This window comes from Pelophylax lessonae (assembly GCF_965119305.1).
Source record: "Pelophylax lessonae genome assembly, chromosome: 9".
Lineage (NCBI taxonomy): Eukaryota > Metazoa > Chordata > Amphibia > Anura > Ranidae > Pelophylax > Pelophylax lessonae.
Genome location: NC_138776.1, coordinates 57,782,726 through 57,807,630, shown reverse-complemented (window position 1 = coordinate 57,807,630; position 24,905 = coordinate 57,782,726). Strand labels below are relative to the sequence as shown.

The following is a 24,905-nucleotide window of genomic DNA, read 5'->3' as shown; positions in this document are numbered from 1 at the left end:
TCCAGAACAATAATGCAGGGATTAAAGACAAAGGATTGACATGACAGCCAGGCAGACAGTACTTTCCGGAGGAGTGCTTAGTATGGCAGCCTGCTTGCGCAGGACTGGCCGGCTTTCTTTACCATAAGGCTGGACTAGATAAGTTCTTGGGTAGGCAGGTTCCAGGAGTAAATTAATTTATGTAAATTCCGTGCCAGGATATCTGAGGAATATAGAGGCTGCTGCCTACCTCAAATACCCCTAGGGGGTTTAACCATATAAAAAGAAGAAAGAAAGGTATGGTGGCGCTGCCTAAAGGCAAATTGACATATGTGCAAAAGGAACAGATAAATAAATTCTGTATATGATGTGTGTGTACAGAAATGTGCTCAAATGTGCCTTGTAAAAATCATAAATGTAAATAAATATCAATCATTTGAAACCTAATAATAAATAAATACAGAGCCGGTACTGAATCAATATCCAATAAATAAATATAAAGTCCAATTGTCTCAATCTGTAAAAACATGCAAAAATACAAAAAAATATCAATAGTGCTGAGGATCAATCTATCATATGTGCAAAGAAACACGGAATATATAAAAACTATATATTGTGTATAAGCGATAAATATACCTCTACAAAGAATCATACATATAAATAAATAAATAAAAATCAATAAATAAAAACCTGATGGTAATAAATATATAAACAGTGCTAAGAAATCACAAGGCCAATTCTATATCAATATCACATAAATAAATAAATTATAAAGTCCAGATAATCCCAATGGTGCAAAGTGCAAAAATAAGACAAAAAATTGTTCGTAATTCTAAGAGTTGATGGAAGATGGAAGTACCCCCACAGGGGTTGAAAGTATACAGCCAATAACCAAGATCAGATGTTCCCAACCGCTATGGCACCAATCAACCCAGATGGAAATTCTCTAGTATAAAAAGGTAGCTCTTTTTTAGGGAGTAATCTTGTCCTTGGAAATCAGCAAATGTTAGTTACTCTCCCCTTTAGAAAGGTTCCAGGAGTAAGTTTGGATAAAGTGGGTGTGTATGAACCTGTTGGGGGTAGTGGGACCTGCAGACTACATGCAGCAGAGGAAAGATCTGCAGGTTATTTTCCATCAGTGTTATTGGTAATGACTCATTTTATTTTTTGTGGGCAGTGCAAGAGCTCCAGAAACGAGTACATCAAGCTGAGAATCCACCACCTCCTCCTCCACCACCGCCACCACCTCTCCCGCCTCCTCCGCCGGCCAACCCCATCCGGTAAGACTGTTGCCTTCATGTAGAGAAATAAATCTGTCACCATAAAAATGACTTCACTGTGATGGTGCCTGTATGATGAGAGGAGTGGTTTATTTTACTTAGGAGGGTTTACTTCCAATTTATCGTTTTCAGCCAAGGAAGCTGCCACCTTGGCTTCTGTTTGATCTTTAACTGCCATGATGTTGCACCTGTGATCAGTTATGACACCAGCCATTAAATAGTTTGACAGTTTGATTGAGAGCACAACAAATGTGATGGGTAAATTCCTGGCATGCCGGAAATGCTGACTGTTTTTTAAAACTTTTAAATCGATGGGTTTACTTCCACTTTAAGTTGAACTCCAGGCTGACAGCTGGAATACATACATGTGAGCAGCCTTAAGCTGACCATAGATGAAGCAAAATGTATCCAGATCAGCAGGAGCCGGCTGAATTTCAGTCTGTCTATGGGCAGGCTGGTTGTACTGAAGTCGATCCATCGATTGACTTTAGTACAACCAGTTTTTCTTGGGGGGTTTTTTCGCCCGCACACTGCTGGCAGCTATAGCCAAGCAGCAGTGAACATTGTATTCTGCTGGTGTGGAAGACCCCCCCACTGGCAGAACACAGTTGCATTGCAGAAGGGATTCCCCCATCAACACTGACTGTGTTGATGGGTGGAATTGAGTGATTTTATTTACTTCAACCCGTGGTTGATGGGAAAAAAATTACATAATGTATGGCCTGCTAATTTAAAATTCACAGCGCTGTCTCCACCTCTGTTTACACAAAATGTGTGAATATCATAAAGTCCAAACTAGGGATACACCGATACCACTTTTTTAACACCGTGTACGAGTAGCGATACTTTTTTTCAAGTATTTGCCGATACCTTTTTTCAAGTATTTGCCAATACCAATTACTGATACATTTTGCCTAGAAAGAGTAGGTAGTTGGTTTGGGAGTTGGGTGAGGGCAGGGTGGGGTGGGAGTAGGGGGAATAGAGGGGTAGTTGAGGGAGGGGTGAAATAGGGGTTGTGGGGTTGGAGAGTTGGGATGGAAAAGGCTTTGATCGCTGGGGAGAAGAGGATGAGAACGGGAGGGTCATTGGGGAACATGGGGGCAAAGTTGACAGCTGGTGGAGGGAGGAGGACGCAATAGAGGGAGGGCACAATACAGGGGGTTAGGGGGGCACAGTAAAGGGTTTCACTGGGCAAAGCTCTGTCTCCCATCCCTGCATTGTACACAGCCTGAACACAGGCAGAGTTCCTGCTCCATACACTGCAAACACTGGAGCTGAAATCCCATTCCCTTACAGCTGCAATGTGCACAGTATATAGCTAGCTATTACTTGCTGTTCCGACCTGTGAAATTCCATGGTAGGAACAGCAATTAGTGGCAGTAGCTAGATATATACTGTACACATGGTAGCTGAAAGAGAATGGGATGGGGAGGAGCTCTTAGTGTTGTGCTCAAGATGGGAGACTGCCAGCATGCCAGTCAGGGGTGGTGGAGGGCTTGGAAGCGGGAAGCCCACCCCTCCCCAGTACCCCCCTAGATCGGGTAATACACACGGGTAATAACACGATCGTGAATGAGCAGAACAGTGTGCATGGCTTCCCACCTAACACTATACAATAAAACCAGCATGTGGAACCGTGAACATTGCTCTGAGCAAACCCCTGCATGTATTCCAACCACAACTACTGGCGTGAATCCCATTTAGAAAAGCTTCAGAGAACAATGCCTAAAAGGATTATACTATTGTTTCCATAGACGTGAGTCTATCTGCAGAGAAAGAGCCATGTTGTTTCCTCTATGGTGATCAGGCACAGTGGAAAGACATGAGCATGTATCCATTCATAAAGACCGATAGATATCAAAATGATATTGACTCCGCACTGCAATACACATAGATCAATACCGGCAACCAGACCCGCGCATGGAGTGTTCGCCATCTTAGATGTCTATGTAGAGCGAATGCGCCTACACATCTAAGGGAAGGTTTTCACTGCCTGTATCTTTCCTCAATGCCGGTTCGCCCATACACGCTCTAATGAGCCTATTGCAAGCAAACCGACAACAGGAGCTTTTATACTAGCTTTATGTAAAATTACATTTAATTACTTTTAGGCCCCTTTCACGCTTGTGTGACCTAAAAGTTGCAAGATTTTGCCGCGATTTTGACTGGACTTAAAGCAGTGCCTATGTCTTTGGACCTCAAAACGCCTTAAAATTGGCCCAGAGTAGTGCAGAGGCTACTTTGAAGTTGTTGTGACTTGCAGTCATACAGATATGAACGGTACTCTTTGGAAATCATACGTACGACTTGTCATGCAACTTTGCAGTCCCAAATTGCAGGACAAGTCGCACAAGTGTAAAAGGAGCCTTAAAGGAATACACAGATGTGTTGAATTGTAGTATTAGCATCTTTCCAGAGTTCAGCTTCAAATTATTTGAACACAAGTTTTTGTTTGTGTTTTGTTATGTGGGAAATGTTTAAAGCCTGGTACACACTACGAGGTTGATTTACTAAAGGCAAATAGAATGTGCACAGGTACACTCTGCAGGAGCTGTTGCTCCAGAGCTTAGTAAATGAGGGGAAGCTCTGCTGACTTCCATCATCCAATCGTGCATACAAAAATGCTGTTTATTTTTTTTGTTCGGGCATGTGATTCGGTACTCTTTGCAAAGTAAACCTTCACCTCATTTACTAAGCTCTGGAGTAACTGCACTTTGCAAAGTGCACAGCCTTTTTTCCTTCAACTCCGTGGGCTGAACGTGAGAAAAAAAAATCTGACAGATTGCTGTACTTACACAAGCGATGTTAATACATCAATCTCCCCTGCCGTGCTTTTGTGTTCTGACAGGGGGACCAGAACACATTGGTCAGCCATTGGCTGCGAGTGCTGATTGGTTGTCGATTGGACGCTGGTTTTCCAGCATGCCTGTTCGACATAAGCCAGTCGTGAGATCGGCTTCTGTTGGACTAGCAGCTGTACACAGTTTCTACTGTACCGGCTTTGTAGATATTCAGACTGTGTGTACCGGGCCTTAGAGGGCTGATCCACTGCACAAGTGATGTTTCAGTTAGAGGTGGAATCTGGTAGACTGAATCACTCGCTAGCTTTTCAGAGTTATTAAAGAGAAACTCAAGTTTGTTTCGATTTTTTTTTTTTTTTGCTGCAGTCAGTGTTGGTGGTATTATAATGTTGATGCACTCTATAACCAAAAGTATTGGGACACCTGCCTTTACGCACACACACACACACACACACACACACACACACACACATGAACTTTAATGGCTTCCCAGTCTTAGTCCACAGGGTTTAATATTGAGTTGGCCCATCCTTTGCAGCTATAACAGCTTCAACTCTTCTGGGAAGGCTGTCTACAAGGTTTAGGAGTGTGTCTATGGGAATGTTTGACCATTCTTCCGGATTCACATTTGTGAGGTCAGGTACTAATGTTGAATGAGAAAAGCCTGGCTTGCAGTCTGTGCTCTAATTCATCCCAAAGGTATTCTATCAGGTTGAGGTCAGTCAAGTTCCTCCACCCCAAACTCGCTTATCAAAATCCTAATGGACCGTGCTTTGTACACTGGTCCAAATCATTTGGTGGAGGGGGGATTATGGTGTGGGATTGTTATTTAGGGGTTGGGTTTGGCCCCTTAGTTCCAGCGAAGGTGACTTCAAGGCGTCAGCATACCAAGACATTTTGGGCAATTTCATGCCCCCAACTTTGTGGGAACTGTTTGGGGATGGTCCCTTCCTGTTCCAACATGACCAGTGCTTAAAGCAAGGTCCATAAAGACATGGATGAGCAAGTTTGGGGTGGATGCACTTCATTGGCCTGCACGGAGTCCTGAACTCAATCCGATAGAACACCTTTGGGATGAATTAGAGCAGATTCTGCGTGAGCCAGGTCTTCTTGTTCCACATCAGTGCCTGACCTCACAAATGTGCTTCCGTAAGAATGGTCAAACATTCTCATAGACACTCCTAAACCTGGTGGACAGCCTTCCCAGAAGAGTTGAAGCTGTTATAGCTGCAAAGATAGGCCAACTAAATATTGAACCCTACGGACTAAGAATGGGATGCCATTAAATTTCATGTGCGTGTAAGGCAGGCATCCCAATACTTTTGGTAATATAGTGTAACTATGCATTTAAAAGAATGCCGCCTGTTCCTTCTTCCTGAAGTCTATGTAGCGTGGTACTTTCTATCTAGAGGGGTATTGTCTATGTAGTTGCTCAGGCATGTTTTGTAGTCTGTGTATGGTATGCTAGAGCAGACAAACTGAAATCTGTGTGTAATCATAAGGAAGGAAGGACAGACGGAACACACACAGGCACAGGGTAAACCTGTGTACATATAATTACCAATAACGTTCTGCACACTACTATTACCATCACAATTTTTAAACCAGCAGAGAGATTAGAAGGGTGCTTAAACCTATACAAAAATCAGGCTGCTACAATAATTGAAATTATAGAGTTAGCACACCACATTCAAAGATAGCTCTTGCAATTAGGCCTCGTTCACACGTGTTTATGTAAGCGTACGCCCATGCAAAGACTGCAGGTGTTCCATGCATCTCCCTGCAGGCAGTCCCATTCATGTCAATTTGGACGCAGAGACTGCACAGACACAGCTGCTGCTCCCAGTTTGACAGCCATGCGACCCCAAACAAAGATAGTGCTTATTCGGAAAACATGCCGTCACAACTGTCCACAGTGGCTATGTCCGTGCAGCCGCGGTATCCCATTTGACATGAGTGGGACTGCCTGCACAGAGATCCACAGAACACCTTCCAATCCCCTTGTGGGCAAACACAGGTTTGCATGGGTATATGCTTTAGGTACACCTTGTATAGAGGACGACGGCGCCTCCTGTGTCTCATGTGGAAGAAGTATACCCAGACCAAGTTTTGGTCTGTGTGTTCTGTTGTTTGTTCAACAGAAGCAAGTCCAAATAACCAGTTTCTGTCAAACGGTCCAGTTGGTGGAAATCCAGCATTTGATCAGCGCTGATCTGTATATTCCGGCAGGGAGTCAGAATACAGTAGCTCTCTTTCTGAAGTAGGATTACTGAACCAAATGGCGATGCGTTATAATGCAATGGGAAGTTTAAGGTCCTAAAGGTTGCTCACCAGCAATTGTGGGGTCTTGCTGGACCCCCAGAGGAGTCTACTAAAGTTTTGAAAGGGTAAGAGTGCCTCACCAGCTTGTATAGTCCTTTGAAAGATTTTTATTATATTTTATGTCCCCCAACGTGTTTCAGGGGCTCAGATCTCCCCCTTCATCAAGGCTAAAAACCGGCTGAAGGGGGAGTGCTGAGCCCCAGAAATGCATTTGCTGTCACAAAATAAATGCAAATTTTTTGAAGGACTATACTAGCCGGTGTGGTGCTCCCACCCTTTCTAAACTTTAGTAGAATACAATAACATGGCAGGGGAGATCCATGCATCAGTATCGTTTGTGTTAATGTGGGGATCAGTCATTTTATTTTTTTTAGTTCAACCTACTGTTTGAACGAAAAAAAGAACTGAACATGTATACCCTGCTCAAAGATAATGGTAAATGGCATATGAGGGATTTAGCGCCCGCCGTCAGGGGATTGATGGTACATATGTGCTGTGTTAGGAATTAGGAGGGATTTAATGACACTGACTCACCCTCTGTTCCCCAACCCTCCAGATCCCTCATGTCCATTATTCGGAAGAAGCCCTCGCAGGCGAAGAAGGAAATTGCCTCCCAGCCAGAGTCCGGTAAGAAAAGAATTATGTCTGTGAATGCGGAAAAGAGAGACTTTCAGAGAAATTACTTTTTTCACCAAATCCAGAGTGATAATTCTTCTGGAAGGAGATAATGATTCTGCCATGGGGCCATCACACAGTGTGAAGCTGTGATAGAAATCATGTGTGGAAGTGCTTAAATCTGAGCTCTGGGAACACAAGCTTAAACCTAAATATATTCCGAAATAGCCACAATGGATATACCTCCACTTTGTGTGCTCCAAATGCCTTTGCGAACCCAGATGATACATTGTAATAATAGTGATGACATCATCACAGTGCTGTACATAGTCTGTGCAGAGAGCAGGGCTGTGGGAGGGGTCAGAGGGCTCCACCCATTACAGACTGCCTGCTGAAAGGTACAGGAGGGGGTGGAGACAAGACCAGTCACCCTGCACAAGGAGAGAGAGCAGCAGTGAGGGGTCTTCATTACAGAAAAAGTCTCACACTGGATTACTGAAAAGATCTGGAAGAAATACACAAATCTCACCGAGATTCAAGGAAGAATCCACAGGACAAATATACTCAGAGAATGTTTGCTTATCCTAGAGTTCATCTTTAAAGCTGAACCTCTGCCTTCCCACTTCAAACTGTGAGCTTCTATATCTCTGGCTGGAGGGACATCCAGCATCATTTAGTCCCTTTCCTTAAAGCGAAGTTCTGGCCTGAAAAAAACATTTAGATAAAACTACCCCTGGGACAGTCAGGGCTAGTGCATTTCACAATGGATAGCCTCTGAACTGTCCCAGGTTGCACTTACCTTTTAGAAGAAATAATTGCCTTGAAAATTTCTTGTCCAGCGCTGCCATCTCAGGTGTGGGCAGCTGAAGCCAGGGCGTCCCAGAATGCCCTGCACCGGCCCTGCTCGTCAGTTCTGGCGCAGGCGCGTCATCCCTGCACAGCTTCTGGGCATGCCCAGAAGCTGTTTAGCAGAGAATGACTGGCCTGCGCCGGAACTGACGAGCGGGGCCGGTGCAGGCGCATTGACTCCTGGGATCGATGACGTTCAGCTCCCAGGAGTCAACGCAAGCAGGAAGTGACAGCAGGCCGTGGCCGCAGAGGGAGGAAGAGGAGGTAAGGTAAGTATATTTTCTTTAAAAACAAGGTAAGTAAATAAAAAAAAATGTTTAATTATCCAATTGTTTTACAGGTAATTTAGAGCAAGTGGACACTGGACAGTGAAAAAAACAGTGTGACTGCTACATCTTCATTTCCTGCAAGGAGAGGAAGATACAACATATCTTCCTCTCCATTCAGGAGAGGAAGTACACGCAGGGGCAGGCTCACTGTGATAGCCAATTAGAGGCTAGCACAGGGATCAGCTGACCCGAAAACCGGAAATTCCGGGTCCCAATCGTTAGTATGAGACCCGGGGCCCTCGGTGAGAGCCCGGTCTCTTTACTGGAAGCTCGCTGTGGGATGCCCTCCCAGCACAAAGAGAGAAATGCATAAATACGGCCCCACAGAAAAAGGCCCACTGTGTACCAACAACAGGAAAGAAAAAGGTCCGCATCTTTTAGTCATTGGATCTCAGTTTTTTCAATCTTGACGTAATCTAAATTAACCCCACCACCTAAGGCTCCCAAATATTAATACCCAAGTACAATTTTGCAACTTTGACATGTGGTAGTAAAATCGAACATATCACAACTATCTTGTGCATCTGGGTGGATTATACCGTGTTTTTTCCCAGGACAAGTTGGGCTCTCTTTTGGTGGTAAATGGTAATAGATATCTCCGATTTTTATATATTTTTTTATTATTATTATCAAAGGAAAATTGGCCCAAATAGTAAAATAAATGTTTTTAATTGAGTTGTTTAGCTATTATTTTGCTTTTACCATAATTTACCACCAAAGAACAACTCAAAAATAAATTCTCCCGCTCCTGACGGCCGTAGTGATATAGCATATGTGTATGTTAGTTGTTGTTTGTACCCATAGTAGGGCCCAGAAACAATGGAGTTCATCTTGCATTTATTTTTTTTTTATCCTGCCTAAAACACACTGACTGACACTGATACTAATTAAAAATATATATTCTTTATATTAAAACTATACCCAAAATATGCCAACCTCAACTTTTGACTCTGAGCTTGATCCTAACGCTAACGCAAACCTTGATCTTGTCATTTTTTTTTTTTTTATATTTTTTATTTATTTTCACATGCTTTTTCTTTTTTAGTTACATCTTCATTTCCTGCAAGGAGAGGAATATACAACATATCTTCCTCTCCATTCAGGAGAGGAAGTACACACAGGGACAGGCTCACTGTGATAGCCAATTAGAGGCTAGCACAGGGATCAGCTGACCCGAAAAAACGAAAATCCCGGGTCCCAATCGTTAGTATGAGACCCGGGGCCCTCGGTGAGAGCCCGGTCTCTTTGCTGGAAGCTCGCTGTGTGATGCCCTCCCAGCACAAAGAGAGAAATGCATAAATACGGCCCCACAGAAAAAGGCCCACTGCGTACGAACGGGGGGAAAGAAAAAGGTGTGTGTGTTTGTTTTTTTCTCTTAAATAGCATGAATGAAGGAAAGGAGGACCCAGGGATTGCAAACCCCCCCCCCCCTTTTAAATGTAAAATCTTTGAATAGACTCCCTGCTTAAAACATTGTGTGCAAAATTATTAGGCAAGTGAGTATTTTAACCAAATCATCATTTTTATGCACATTGTCCATCTCCAAGCTGTATGAACTTGAATGCTTCTGTGATTTAAGCATATCAGGTGATGTGTATTTGTGTAATGGGGGAGGGTGTGGCCTAAGGAGATCAACACCCTATATCAAGGTGTGCATAATTATTAGGCAGCTTCTTTTCCTCAGGCAAATGGGCCAAAAAAAGAGATTTAAGGATCAAGCCTATTTCTGACACATGTTGTTTACAAGTTAAAATCAGTATTTCTCTATCGCTCATTGACAGACGTAGTCCTCGGTGATACAGCACCTTCGGGTTATGTTGCCTCCACAGGAGTAGGACTAGACAGGAAATGAAAAATGCTCTGGCCACACCCCAGGGGCAGTCCCCGAGGGTATATCCTCTCTCTCTCCGCCACAGCAAATCAGTTTTTTTCTGTCTAGTCAGGAGTAAGGACCTAGATACCTTGCTGGGATCTTCGGTCCTGGCAGGATTTTTTTCTTAGAAAATAATTTTTTAAGACAGCTTTTTTTTTTCTCCAGTGTTCCTGTGAGATCTTCAAGCAAGAAAGCTGAACTGGGCGACGGGCGGGATGTTGAGATCCAGTGGTCACCCCAGTTCAGCCTACGAGCGCGTGCAGGCCATAGCTCCGCGCTGGGTCTGGACGGGGACTGACCCTGCGAGTTAAACGTCTCGCTGAAACGCCAAAGACCATGAGTCACGGCGTCCGTATTGGTCGACAGCCCTCCTACCTCGGTGGAGAGGGGTACTGTCAGGAGTTGGCGCCCGCCTGGTTCCGGTATGGTGAGTAGTATGTTCCCCCTTTCCCCCTGACGGTCTTGTGGTGAACGCGGGCCACTCTCTGTAATGGTAAGGATGGGTTCCCCTCTATCCTACAACATGTCACAGATCCCCCTAATTGAGTGTGATTTTTGTGTACAAGAAGCCAGGAGGCTTGGTTTGGGAGCTGACAATCTAATTGTAAAAATGTGTAAATGATTGTAGTCAGTGGCAGTACTAGAACTTTACTGTGATAGTATAAGGTATCCTACCTGTCAGTAGCCACAGGGCGATGTCTATACATGTATACTGCATTCCAGATCATTCCTCCAGCTAAGCAGATGCCTCCCGACGGCCACGGACCGCATACGGCCCGCTAGGGTCCGGTACCTCCGACCACGCTGACCACCATGAGGGTGAAGGGTTGTGAGGCCGAGATCCTTCTGCAGACATGCCGCTATTCTGTGCAGGCCGCCACCATTGTCTGGTAGATCGCACGAGGCCGCCATTTTGGTGTAGCCTCATGTCTCCAGCATGGGGGCGGCCATGTTTGAGGTGACTCAAACACCTCATGGAGCCAGGGGGAGGAGCCGGCAGGCGTGTTAAGGGGCGGAGCCGCCTCTTTTACCCAGGAAATAGGGCCAAAGACTTCCTGTCTGTAACAAGACAAGCACTGAGCAAGCTGATGAAAACTTCTGTGCATCAGGGATGAGCCTTGGGGTCTGTCTCTCTCTCTGTGGGGTCCAAAAAGGCAGGTAACACTGAGGGGCGCTGTTGCGACTGGGGGACACAAAAAAAAAAAAAAAAAGTTTTTTTTTTTACTTTGTCATCTTTTGTCGCTGGCAAGTGTCTTGTATAATCATTGACATCTGCCGCATAGGTATCCCCACCTGATCCCCTCAAGGTGGCCGCAGGACCCTCCAGTACCCCACTTGTTTTTAATGCATTATCGGCAGTTTTGGAGTCTTTGGTATCCCGGGTGGAGGTGGCCTGTCAGGGACGGGGGGCAAGTAGCGACCCCCGCCTACCCCTATTGTTTATCAGATACGGATTCGGAACTGGTCAATGCAGTTGCAGGTCCCTCTTTGGGGGCTGTTGTCTCAGGTAATATCTCCTCAGCAGTGAGGAGAATGTTTCTGCCTCCGCCATAGCACAAGAGTGGTGGATGCACTAGTTGTGTCCGTCCGGGAAACCTTTAGTCTTGAGGTTATACCGGCAGAGGTAGCTGAGACTGAGATTCCTTTTTGGTACTTGTTAGCCTACCAAAAGGGCGAAGGATTTTCCTTTACCCAAATGGGGTCGTTTTGAAACGAACCCCTGTTATTTCCAAACGCATGGCTAGGTGCTATCCGTTTGAGGAATTCCTCTTTATGGGATAGACGGTACCACCTGCTGTCTTGCCACGGACTGTTAGGATAAAAAGACCTCGTAACTAACGAGGACCTTCCTTTTCTGCTCATATAGAGTTGTTCGTTCCGCAAGGGCGGGCGATAAGGCGAAACCCTCCAAAGCCCCTTTAGAGGGGTTTCAAAGGGCGCTGGTCGGTAAACAAAGAGTCCGGCTCAGCCAAGCCTGAAGAATATAGCCTGATGCGCCCCTACCCATCTCTGGGGTGGGGGGGGGGGGGATGTCTTCACCGGTTTCTGGAGGACACAGGATCGAGTTTCGATCACTTCCACCGGTGCGATTCTTCCCTTCTAACATTGAACGGTTTCAGGGGTTCTATTCGAACCTATTCACAATGCCCAGGAAAGAGGGCAAGGTGCGTCCAAATCTGGACTTAGGAAGAAATAGAGTCCATCCGTACAGTGGTGGCCTCCCTGCATCAAAGAGATTTCCTGGCGTCCATAGACATATAGGATGCCTATCTTTATATCCCCATCATCGCAGGACATCAGCGTTTTTTTCGCTTTCCCAAAGATCATCCCTGGTTCCCACCAGGAGACTGAACTATCTGGGCCTAAGGTTGGATACATCCTGGGCAAGAGAGTTTCTCCTTGCTGGGAAACTCCAGAAGGTTCAGTCAACGATTCGGATGTTGCTGTCCGTCAATTGGCTGGGACTGATGGTGGCCTTCTTAGAGGCAGTACCGTATACCCAGTCTCATACCCGAATTCTCCTGAAGGAGATTCTTTTTTAATGGAATCAGAATTCCGATTCCCTGGACAATCGGATCCGGTTGAGCGAGCGGACCAGGAAGTCTCCGATGCTCAACCAGGGGAAGTCATTTCTTCCGATAGTATCCAGATTACCAATAAGGGTATCGGAACTGAGAGCGATCAGATTTTGTCTGATTTACTGGATCGAGCAGCTCTAGAGCAGCCCGATTCGGATCCAATCGCATATGGCCTCTTCATCCAGAGGTTTTTCCCTAGCTGTCCCTTCATTGGGACATCCCGGATGTGGATCTGTTGGCACCTTGGCCTAACAGGGAGGTGCGGAGGTTTGTAGCTCGCGCCACGATCCTCTAGCGGACGCAGCAGAAACGCTGATCGCCCCGTGGGGGCAGTATCAGCTACGGCATGCCTTCCATCCTCTCAAGTTGCTGTGGGAACTTCTTCGCAGGATAGAGGCGGAGGGAATTCCAGTTATTCTGGAAATTCCGGATTGACCTCGTCGAGCCTGGTACGCCGACTTGGCGAGGCTAGTCGCGGACGCTCCTTGGAGACTTCCTCTCAGGGAGGATTTGCGGTCTCAGGGACCGATCTTCCATCTTGCTTTACAGTCGCTGGCTTAATGGCCTGGCCATTGAGACCCAGGTACTGAAGGACAAGGGAGTGTCAGCTTCAGTTATTCCTACCTCCAGTTAAAGCAAGGAAAGCGACTTCCAGCACATGGAAGTCTTATATTGCATGGTGTGAATCTATTGGATTTCCCCCACAGACCTATTCGGTGACCCGAATTTTGGTCTGTCTGCAACAAGGGGTTGAGCAGAAACTATCCTTGAGCACAATCAAGGGTCAGGTTTTCGGCGTTAGCAATCTTCTTTCAAGAAACCTTTGGCTAATCATTCCTTGGTGCGGAATTTCATCCAGGGGGTGCGACATCTGGCTCCGCCAGTGTGCGCACCCTTACCGCCTGGTATCTTAATTTAGTGTGGTCGGATCTTCAGAAACTTCTCTTTGAAGATATTAGGGAGATTCCCTTGCTTACATTCCCAGAAGGTGGCCTTCTTGGTGGCCATTACTTCTGTACGCAGGGTGTCAGAACTGGCCGCATTATCCTGTCGTTCCCCAGATCTGGTGGTTCATAGGGATAAGGTGGTTCTTCTTCCGAATCCATCCTTCCTTCCTAAAGTGGTTTTCGTAAGACGGACTCACTTTTTGTGATCACGGATAGCCCTTGAAGGGGGTTGCCTGTGTCTGCCGCGACCATATCTACATGGATCAGTCAGACGGTGGTACAGGCTTATTCTATTAAGGGTCGGAATCCTCCGTTCCCTGTTAGGGCGCACTTCACTCGAGCGCTCAGTACTTCCTGGGCCTTTCGCCATCAGGCGTCAGTGGTCCAGGTATGTAAAGCGGCCACCTGGTCGTCGGTACATACCTTTACAAAATTTTATAAAATTGATGTGATGGCATCGGCGGATGCCTCATTTGGCCGCAAGGTTTTGCAGGCCGCAATTTGAGGAGACCGGTGGTCTACCTCGAGGGTTTTTTTCTGTTTGAAAATTTTTTTTGTTGAGTCTCATCATTAAGGATGAGCATTGTAAACTTCTAGTTGGCACCGGTTGGGCCTTCTAGATTTGGATTTGATTTCCATTTTCCCACCCCTCATTTGTGATACTGCTCTGGGACTTCCCGAAGGTGCTGTATCACCGAGGACTACGTCTGTCAATGAGCGATAGAGAAAAATTGATTTTTTGTAAAATCTTACCGTAAAATCCTTTTCTCTTAGCTCATTGACAGACGTAGTACCCACCCCTCTGTTTTTGAGTTGGGTTGGGTTAAATTCTCTAAGCACTGCTTTTGTGACATAACTGATTTGCTGTGGCGGAGAGAGAGAGGATATACCCTCGGGGACTGCCCCTGGGGTGTGGCCAGAGCATTTTTCATTTCCTGTCTAGTCCTACTCCTGTGGAGGCAACATAACCCGAAGGTGCTGTATCACCGAGGACTACGTCTGTCAATGAGCTAAGAGAAAAGGATTTTACGGTAAGATTTTACAAAAAATCCATTTTTTTTTGCTAAAAAATTACTTATAACCCCCAAACATTATATATATATATATATATTTTTTTTTAACAAAGACTCTGGAGAATAAAATGATGCTCGTTATTTGCGCAGCGATCTTTAAAAAGCAATTTTTGGAAAAAATACATTTCACTGCCATTAAAAAAAAAAAAACTAAACCGTAAAGTTAGCCCAATTTTTTTGTATATTGTGAAAGATGATGTCACGCAGAGTAAATAGATACTGAAAATGTTACGGTTTAAATTTGCGCACACTCGTGGAATGACGACAAACTACAGTACATAAAAATCTCCATAGGCGAAGCTTTAAAAATTTTTAATGGTTACCAGTTTAGAATTGCAGAGAAGGTTTTTTCTAGAAATATTGCTCTCGCTCCGACCATCGCGGCGATATCTCACGTGTGATTTGAACACTGTTTTCAATGGCGGGCACGACTTACGTATGTGTTTTCTCATTAGCTCACGGGGAGGGGGGCGCTTTAAATACATTTTTATTTATTTTTTCCTATTTATTTTATTTAATTTTGGTTTTTTTTAAACACTTTACCGGTAAAAATAAAAAACAATCTGATCTTTTTTTGCGGTCACAAGCAATGTAAACATCCCTTATGACAGTAATAGGCAGTGACAGGTACTCTTTATGGAGGGATCAGGGGTCTAAAATAAATTTTTGAATACTGATATTTTTTTTTTAAATCGGCGCCATTGGCAGCTGAGTAAAGTAAGTGAGGTTGTGACGTCACCTCCAGGTTACATGATCAGAAATCCGATTGAAGCCAAATCTGCACGTCTGCCCGCTGGTTGCTCGGGTCTGCTGGTGGGGCGGTACACCCGGGCATAGCTGCCGAAGGGGGGGGGTGTTCCCTCCCACTCTCTGGGATAACGGCTGAGCGGCTGCTGAGCCGCATCGGCTGGTATCTCCTAAAAAGCCAACCGCTGGCTCTAAAAGACGGTACCGGGTTGATGCCTGAAGCTGCAGATCATCCTGGTACAACCACTTTTGCAAGCTGATGTACAGGTATGTCGGTTTGCAGGAAGGTGTAACTGACTCTGAAAAGTCAAGAATTGTAAAAAAAAAAAAAGTCTGTCAGAGGGATGCAGCACTCTTGGGGTGTGATTATAGAACCATCAAACGTTATGTTGCAAACAGTAAACAGGGTCGCAAGAAACATGTTGAAATAAAAATATGCAAATGAACTGCCAAAGATTTGAGAAGGATCAATCGTGAAGCTATCAGGAACCCATTATCCTCCAGAACTGCAACCTACCTGGAGTGCCCAGAAGTACAAGATGTTCAGTGCTCAGAGACATGGCCAAGGTAAGGAAGGCTAAACCCGACCACCACTGAACAAGACTGAAACATCCAAAATGGGGTCAAGAAATATCTGAACACAGATTTTTTTTTTAAAGGGTTTATGGACTGATGAGATGAGAGTGACTCATGACTGACCAGATGGATGGGCCTGTGACTGGTTCAGTAATGGGCACAGAGCTTCATTTCCACTCAGACGCCAGCAAGGTGGAGGAGGGTACTACGATGGGCTTGTATTAATAAAGATGAGCTAGTTGGACCATTTTGGGTTGAAGATGGACTCAAAATCAACTCCCAAACCTACTGCCAAGTTTTCAGAAGACACTTCCTTCAAGCAGTGGTACAGGAAAAAGTCTCCATCTTTCAAGAAGACCACAATATTTATGCAAGACAATGCTCCATCACATCCATTGAAATACTCCACTGCATGGTTAGCCAGTAAAGACCAAAGAATAATGACATGACCCCCTTCCTCACCTGACCTAAACCCTATTGAGAACTTGTGGGCCCTTCTTAAGTGCCGGTTCACGCTTCCGCGTTTGCGGAGATTGCATGTAATTCGGAGCGCACTGCTCCTAATTACATGCGATCTGATGTGCGGATGCGAGTTCAGCCATACACTTTGTATGGCTGAATTCGCACTGTATCCGCACCAAACACGCACATGAGGCTTTTTTTGAGCCGCAGTAGAATCGGATCGCACAGTGGTTCACACTAGTGCGATCCGATTCTGTGTGTGCTTGCAGATCGCACTGCGATATGCGATTGCAACTGGTAGTGTCGTTAACTTTTAATTGACACCCCCTGCGTATCGCATATGGCAGTGTGAACTGCCAGATGTGCGGATGCGATGACGGAATACGCTGCATATTCGCAGCGTTCCCGCATCGCACAAGTGTGAACCGGCACTAAATGAGAGATTTACAGTAAAGGAAACCAGCACAGCTCTCTAAACAGTGTCTGGGAGGCTGTGGTTGCTGCTGCACAAAAAGTTGATTTTCAACAGATCAAAAAACTGTCAGATTCCATGAATGGAAGGCCACTAATTTTTTTATTTCTTTTTTGTACATTTTGAGTCGGTTGTTTGTTCTCACTTTAACAGATGAAAATAAACAAGTGAGATGGGAAAATTTTCATTTAGTTGCATAATAATTGTGCACACACAGATATTCTCCTAAGAAAGCCAAAACCCCATTTTACTTTCTTAAATATTGAGGTTTAATAACATTTTGTATTGACCAAGAGCACTGTAGTTGTTCAATAATAAAATCAATCCTCAAAAATACAACTTGCCTAATAATTGTGCACCCAGTATAGTGTTAATTTAACCACTTCCCGACCACCCGCCACCTTTTTACTGCGGCAGGGTGGCTCTCCTGCGCAAACCGACGTAGACCTACGTCGGTCGCGCTCGGGAAGTTAGGGGCCCCCACTTGGCAGCGGGGAAGCGAATGCACAGGTCAGGCGGCTCCGATTGGCAGTGTCAGACCCGCGATCGCTCCCTGAAGAGAGACGTAAACACAGCTGACCGTTCTTCCAAAAATGATCATAGAGCCCATGAATCCTTCTATATAGGACCATATGTCTCTATGGTCCTTTCAGAAGCCACGCCCCCCACAGTTAGAATCACTCCCCTAGGCTCACATTTAACCCACTGATCACCCATAATGTTAACCCCCTTCCCTGCCAGTGTGATTTTACAGTGTCACAGTGTGATGTTACTGTAATACAGTGTATTACAGTAACAGTACATATTTTTATTTATGTCACTGGTACCCCCAAAAGTGTCAAAAATGTCAGTTAGGGGTTCAATCTGTCCGCTGCAATGTGGCAGTCCCACTAAAAATAGCAGATCGCCGCCATTACTAGTAAAAAAAAACAATAAAAATGAAATAAATTTTTCCCGTACTTAGTAGACGCAATTACTTTTGCGCAAACCAATCTAAATACGCTTATTGCGATTTTTTATTTATTTTTTACCAAAAATATGTAGCAGAAAACAAATTGCCCTAAAATGTTAAAACATTTTGATTTTTAAATTTTGTTTTTAGGACTGTTATATAGCAGAATGTAAAAAATATATATTTTTTTTTTTTTTCAAAATTGTCGCTCTTTTTTGTTTATAGCGCAAAAAATAAAAAATCGCACAGGTGATCAAATACCACCAAAAGAAAGGTCTGTTTGTGGGAAAAAAAGGACATCAATTTTATTATGGTACAGCGTCGCACGACCGCGCAATTGTCCGTTAAAGTAACGCAGTGCTGAATCGCAAAATAGGGCCTGGTCAGGAAGGGGGCAAATCCTTCCGGTCTTAAAGTGGTTAAAGAGGAGCCATGGTCTGCCTGCATCATTTTATTTAAAGGCATCTTAAAAGTTGCAGGATCTCGCTTCTCAATATAGTTATTGATCTTCATGTAAATGTACTGCATATTATTAAAATCCCTACCCAATTTTGTTCTCCAGAATGGCTGGTGGCATCTACTGCATCTGACGTCGCCTGCCCTTCTCTACCTGTATTTTGTGCAGCTGTCTACCGCCCATGCGCAGTAACTACACTAGCAATGCCTGTGATGACAGAAGCAGAGGATGCCCGTCAACTCCTGGGATTGATGACACCGATATCCCAGGAGTCAGTGGCACATTCTGGATGACATCAACCGCTGCAGCGGAGATTTCAAAGTAAAAAAAGGTACTTAATCGGAGATCCACCCAAAAGGCCACATTTGGCACCTTAAGGGGGGAGAGGGGAGCAGGCACCTAGCTTTACCAGATACTGGGTTCCACTTCCAGCTGAGTTTGCTGCAGCAAACCCAGCCGAAAGTTCAGCCCCCTTCTACTTACCCTGAGGTCGGCCCACTCAGAGAGCGACACGAGCTTCATGCATGTGCAGTAGGGAACCAGCTGTGGAGATGGCAGCGGCAGCACTTGATAGCCAATTAAAAAATCGCCTCGGGTGAGGACAATGCTGGATCCCTGGACAGGTAAGCGTCCTAAGAATTTGTAGCTGCTAACTTTTAGTTTTTTCTGTTAGGTTAAGATATTAAAAAAATAATAGAGCATATCCAAACATTAAGTCCCGGTTCACATCAGTGTGATGACAGATCGCATGTGATTCGGAGCGCACTGCTCTGAAAATCACATGCGATGTCTGTGCGATGCGAATTGTATGGCTGAAGTTGCATCGGATTTGGACACAACAGACACAGGACCCTTTTTTGGGTCTGCAGCAGAATCGGATCGCATGGTGGTTCACACCTATGCGATCCGATTCATGTCCGAACTGACAGTTCGCACTGCGATATGCGAACTGATCTGGGGGTGTCGTTAACTTTGTATTGACACCCCCAGCGATTTGCATATGGCAGTGTGAACTGCCTGCGATTTAAATGTGATGCGGGAACCCGCAGTGGATTTGCAGTGTTCCCGCATCGCATATATGCGAACCGACACACAATCAAGGTACTAGCAATTGATTGGGGTGTTGCGGTTAGTGGGGGTGAAGGTCTGCTTTAAGGGTTTCTCCCGCACCACTTAGTATTAATCGGGGGAGGAGTGCTGTGTCCACTCTCTACTTTTCTGTTTTGCAGACTCTCCTGTTGGCAATGAAAGGGTGTTTGTAGCTTCGTTAACACAACATCTAAAATGTGTTTTTAAATCCTTGTTGGAAATCACCTTTCTAAGTTTAAACAATGACTCCGGTTATACCGCAGGCGTTCCGTGTAAATGTAAGCGTTTCAAATTGCACGTTTTTTTATTGAAGGAATTAAGGAGCCCCCCGCAGGTCGAGCTCACCGTTATCTGACAGGTTGCGCTGGCTTTTAAGTCATTCACTGGCGGCAATGGAAAAGCATTGAATGTGAAGTGAATTCCTCATTGTATTAATAAGATAATGGGGGCCATTAAATTGTGCAGCGCCAGCTTTTATTCCCCAGAAGGGCTTTGTGTGATGTTTACGTGTATACAGCCAGCGGTTGGTGTCCCGCAGAGCCCAGCTCTGCTCCATGGAACGTGCTCTGCGCTCAGGAGAAGGCTCTGCTTTTTCAGGTCATCTCTGACGTAACGTCTTCCCCTTAGTGACTGTAACTGACCTTAAAGCCAAAGTTTATTTTGCTTTTTTTTTTGCCGTCTCTGGTTTTTGCTCTCCCCCTCATTAACATAATAATGAACGGTTTAAATTTCCGTGTTCTTTGCATACCTTATTTTAGTCCCATTGATGTCACTGGGCCTCTATGCAGTGCAAGCAGATCAGGGCAGGTGGGAGGGGCCAGAAGGGTGCTGTACAAAGCTTGCTGAAAGCATCGCAGCACCCTGCCTCAGTATTCCTATGAAGAGCCCTCAAGCCTGGTGCAAGTCCCTGGGAAGAGTTCTGTAAATACGCCCCTAATGTGTCAGTCTGGAGGAGTAGGCTTTGCTAGGCAGGCCTGCAGGCTGCACCCTAGATAATGCCCACATGGCATACTGAGCCTGCATGAGTGAAAGAACTGAAATCCAAGGAATGAAAGGGGGGCAGGGACAGTGAGGCTGTGGAGGAAAGGGCTAGATGATGTTGACCCTCCAGACAAGAAATGTAGTATGCATCTGACAGGGGGACAATAGGGAGACATAGACAGAGCGCCCTCACCTTAAAACAAAAAAGGTGACTGAGCAAGTGCCTTCCTGGCAGGATCTCCAGAGATTATTGTAATGAAATCTTCAGATTTAAAAAGGCAGAAAAATACTTAAAAGTACTTTAACATTTTGAAGATGAGATTCTAATGACTGGACTTACATCTATGCTAAACCTGATTCATGATGTACAGATTGAGTGATTGACACTTTTGTTACATCTAGTGGGAGGGGCAGAGACACAAACTACTGCAGGGAAATCTCACCATTGTGGGAGGGGCAGAGACACAAACTACTACAGGAAATCTCACCATTGTGGGAGGGGCAGAGACACAAACTACTACAGGAAATCTCACCATTGTGGGAGGAGCAGAGACACAAACTACTGCAGGAAATCTCACCATTGTGGGAGGGGCAGAGACACAAACTACTACAGGAAATCTCACCATTGTGGGAGGGGCAGAGACACAAACTACTGCAGGAAATCTCACCATTGTGGGAGGGGCTGAGGCACAAACTGCTGCAGGGAAATTTTACCATTGTGGGAGAGGCAGAGACACAACCTACTGCAGGAAATCTCACCATTGTGGGAGGGGGGCAGAGACACAAACTACTGCAGGGAAATCTCACCATTGTGGGAGGGGGGCAGAGACACAAACTACTGCAGGGAAATCTCACCATTGTGGGAGGGGGGCAGAGACACAAACTATTGCAGGAAATCTCACTATTGTGGGAGGGGCAGAGACACAAACTACTGCAGGAAATTTCACCATTGTGGGAGGGGCAGAGACACAAACTACTGCAGGAAATTTCACCATTGTGGGAGGGGCAGAGACACAAACTACTGCAGGAAATCTCACCATTGTGGGAGGGGCAGAGACACAACCTACTGCAGGGAAATCTCACCATTGTGGGAGGGGCAGAGACACAAACTACTGCAGGAAATCTCACCATTGTGGGAGGGGCAGAGACACAAACTACTGCAGGGAAATCTCGCCATTGTGGGAGGGGCAGAGACACAAACAGTGGGCTGAAAAAAACTCAACAGATTCCTTCATCCAAATTCTTCTGCTGGATTATTGTATTTAGAATACCAGAATAGGGGCTACATCTGGCTGGATTCTGTTTGACCAGCAACTTCCCGTCCTGCTACTTTAATCTATCAGTTGAAGGATGTTGATGTCAGCAGTACACTATGGATCCAAACAATTATTGGAGTGATCACATCACAGTCAATGTCAGTTCAGGAGGGCACACAGGAACCCTTCGTCAAGCATGTGTCGGTGCCCCCCGTGGGTCATGGGGTCCCTTGGATGTGAGAAGATGGTTACATGTAATTAATTGCTAACATGCTTTTTCCACATCATGGGGATATTTTTGTTTTTTCTTGTGGATACAAAAGAAAAAACTACTCCTAATTGCTTCTTTTTTGGATCGTAACTTTCATCAGCTTTTCCGTGGTCTCCTCTCCATCCTTCTGTTAACGCCACCATTGATTCTCTCTTCTGCAGGGAATGTTGATGACCTGAAGCGGCAGGCAGTGGACGAGATGATGAGTAGAATTAAGAAGGGGGTCCATCTGCGTCCTGTCCAGCAGACGGTACGAGTAAAGAGCCAGGTGAGTCATGTCATCCATGATAATGGTAAAGAGATGACGGAGACGGTATAAGAGATCCCCAAAAGAGCTCCATAGCTCAGTTGTAGTCTTCTTGTTGGCAGAGCATAACCCCTCCCCTCAAAAAAAAAAAACTACATTTCTCTTACGTCCTCCGACAGTCGCCGCCCATTCACACAGTCTTCACTTATGGGGTATTGACTTCATCTCCACAGGAGTTTCTAGGCATAAGACTTGTAAAAGAACAATAAATCTACATAGTCACACCCATGGGGGCTGTCCTTCTAGTCCAATACCCCCCTGCAATAGCCATCCCAATTCAGTTTGTCTTCTGCCTAGCTTAGGGGTGGATAGACTTCCCTTTGCTGAGGCTACAGTCTCAGCCTTCCTCTTTTTCTTTTATGATTTATTTTCAAAAGATGTCATTTTTTCTTTACATTGCTAGCTGTTTATTTTATCAGCACTAGTTAGTGGATCTTCGGATGAAGACGGCGTTTGCGGAGCCGGGAATCAGACTGAGCGTCCTGGTTCTCCAGGACAGAGGGTCAGATGGAATCCCAGTCCGCCATCGAGCGTTTCGCAGGCTATGTGTTTGCCCTGGCCTCACAAACGACCCATCCCTGTCCATCAGGGATGCAGCCATGTGAGGTGGCTACCTCACTGGACACAGCATAGGTTCGTCCGTGCACTATAGTGTCCTGCGTTCTGGCTGGCGGCACTCCCCTGCCATCTGAGGGTGGGCGGTTTCCCGCTGGATATGAGGCACCCCACGCCATCGGGTACAGGTAAGTACATTCTGTATGGGGCCTTTATCTTGGTTCGACAGTCCTGTGTGGCTGTGGTGTCCCCTGTGTCTGTGCGTTTTTTGGGCTCCCTGATCCGGTCCCTGCGGGGGTTTTATTCTCTCACAGCAGTGCTGTGTGGGGTTTTGGGGGTCCCTCTCCTAAAGCTCACCTTGGGTGCATTGGAGGTGCAGACACATGCGGCGGCCGCTGCGGGGTTAAACACCGCCGGTCCGCCATTTTAAGTGGGGGCAGCATGTCTGGCTTCATTATGAGCATCCAAAAAACAACAATATCTCTCCTGCGCTCAAGTGGTATGCGGGAAGGTGAATCTTCTAGTCGGTTTTATGACACAAATGAAGTGGTCTTGCTGCCCCCCTCAGGACCAAGGGTATCCAAAAGGCACTACAAGAAAACAACAAGAGAAGGGCGCATCGACCTTGTGCATTACCACTTAAAAGTTTATTAAAATCAAAGAAGAGTAGCGTACAATATACTCACAAACGTAGCATATGAACAAGCATATAGGAAATGGGCACCGCTCGCTTCCAGGACACTTCTCTACTGCTGGATAGGGTGATGGCGTCCTCAAAACCTGATGTCAGCCACATCAGGTTTTGAGGACGCCATCACGCTATCCAGCAGTAGAGAAGTGTCCTGGAAGCGAGCGGTGCCCATTTCCTATATGCTTGTTCATATGCTACGTTTGTGAGTATATTGTACGCTACCCTTCTTTGATTTTAATAAACTTTTAAGTGGTAATGCACAAGGTCGGTGCGCCCTTCTCTTGTTTTCATTATGGGCATTTCTACAGCATGCTATGTAGTGGTTTTGGCGCCTTGCGGCGCCATCTTGCGTGTGGCATTCGATCGTTCAGAGCACATGTCGGCGGCCATCTTGCAGAAGCCTCCCATTAGTTTCAATAGGCATCCATTTTCCCTTGGCCTGCAGCCTAGTTCAGCCTCCAGCGGTGACATCACTTCCTTCTTTCTCACAGAGCCGACCGAAGAAGCTGGTAACACACTGTGGGGTTCTGTCCTGCTGTTCTTTTCCTGTCCTGCTTTGTGCAATCTTCCTGGTCAGTTTTGTCCCTGCGGGGGGTCTGTGTGTCACAGTCTCTAAAGCGGTGTGCTGTGGGGGTCTGCGGCGCTCTTAAAGGGCCAGTTCAAAAAAAAAAAAACGTTTTATTTCTGTTATGGAATCCCAGGACAGCAAATTCCCTCCAGCTTTGGTGGGGGATTCAGGGTCCTCTGAATTCTCTACCGCCACTAATTTGGCTGCTGTTGTGGCAACTTTGGTGTAAAAAATGGATGTGCTGATGTCTGAACGTGCTGCTAGGAAAAGGCCTAGAATTTCCTTTTCTTCTGATTCGGAGTGTGACATGGTTGCTTTAGGTAGCGTGGCCCTTTCGGGGTCTCGCTCTTCTCTGGACCCGCAAGAGTCTGAGGGGGAGGCGGAGGTTGCAGGGGTGGATGATTCCCCCCCAGGGTCACCCAAGGAACGCGCAGCTATGGATGAGTTGATCCTAGCAGTAAAGGAAACACTACATTTGGAGGATGAGCCCACTCCTCCGGCCTTGTGTCCTCTTTTGATACACACAGGACCCGCAAGACGGCACAGGTTTTTCCTTTCCCGCAGAGTTTCACCATAAGGTGAATGAGCTATGGCGTAATTTAAAACACACCTTCGTGGTGCCTAAGAAGTTTCAACTTCTCTACCCTTTTGCGGCTACTACGGCTGCGCGCTGGTGTGTGCCTCCTCGAGTGGATCACACGGTGGCCAGATTGAACAAAGCTACCCTGCTTCCCACCGAGGACTCCCCGGTATTTAGGGATCCTACTGATAGGAGGCTGGAATCTCTTGCCCGATGTTCCTACATGGTGGCGGGTTCCATGCTCAAGCCTATTTTTGCCTCTGGCTGTGGCGGATTGGACCAAGGTGCTCAAAC

At 45.8% G+C, this 24,905-nt stretch overlaps 1 protein-coding gene across 4 annotated transcripts in view; it reads left to right on the top strand.

The window, feature by feature from the left end:
- The window catches only part of SHTN1 (shootin 1), a 241,956-nt gene that overhangs the window by 172,323 nt on the left and 44,728 nt on the right, over positions 1 to 24,905 (top strand). For all 4 annotated transcript variants that reach the window (XM_082269192.1, XM_082269190.1, XM_082269191.1 and 1 more), the window contains exons 11-13: positions 1,157 to 1,259; positions 6,939 to 7,009; positions 22,072 to 22,178. In XM_082269192.1, the coding sequence (XP_082125318.1) occupies positions 1,157 to 1,259; positions 6,939 to 7,009; positions 22,072 to 22,178 (281 nt within the window). The remainder of the gene's footprint in view (positions 1 to 1,156; positions 1,260 to 6,938; positions 7,010 to 22,071; positions 22,179 to 24,905) is intronic.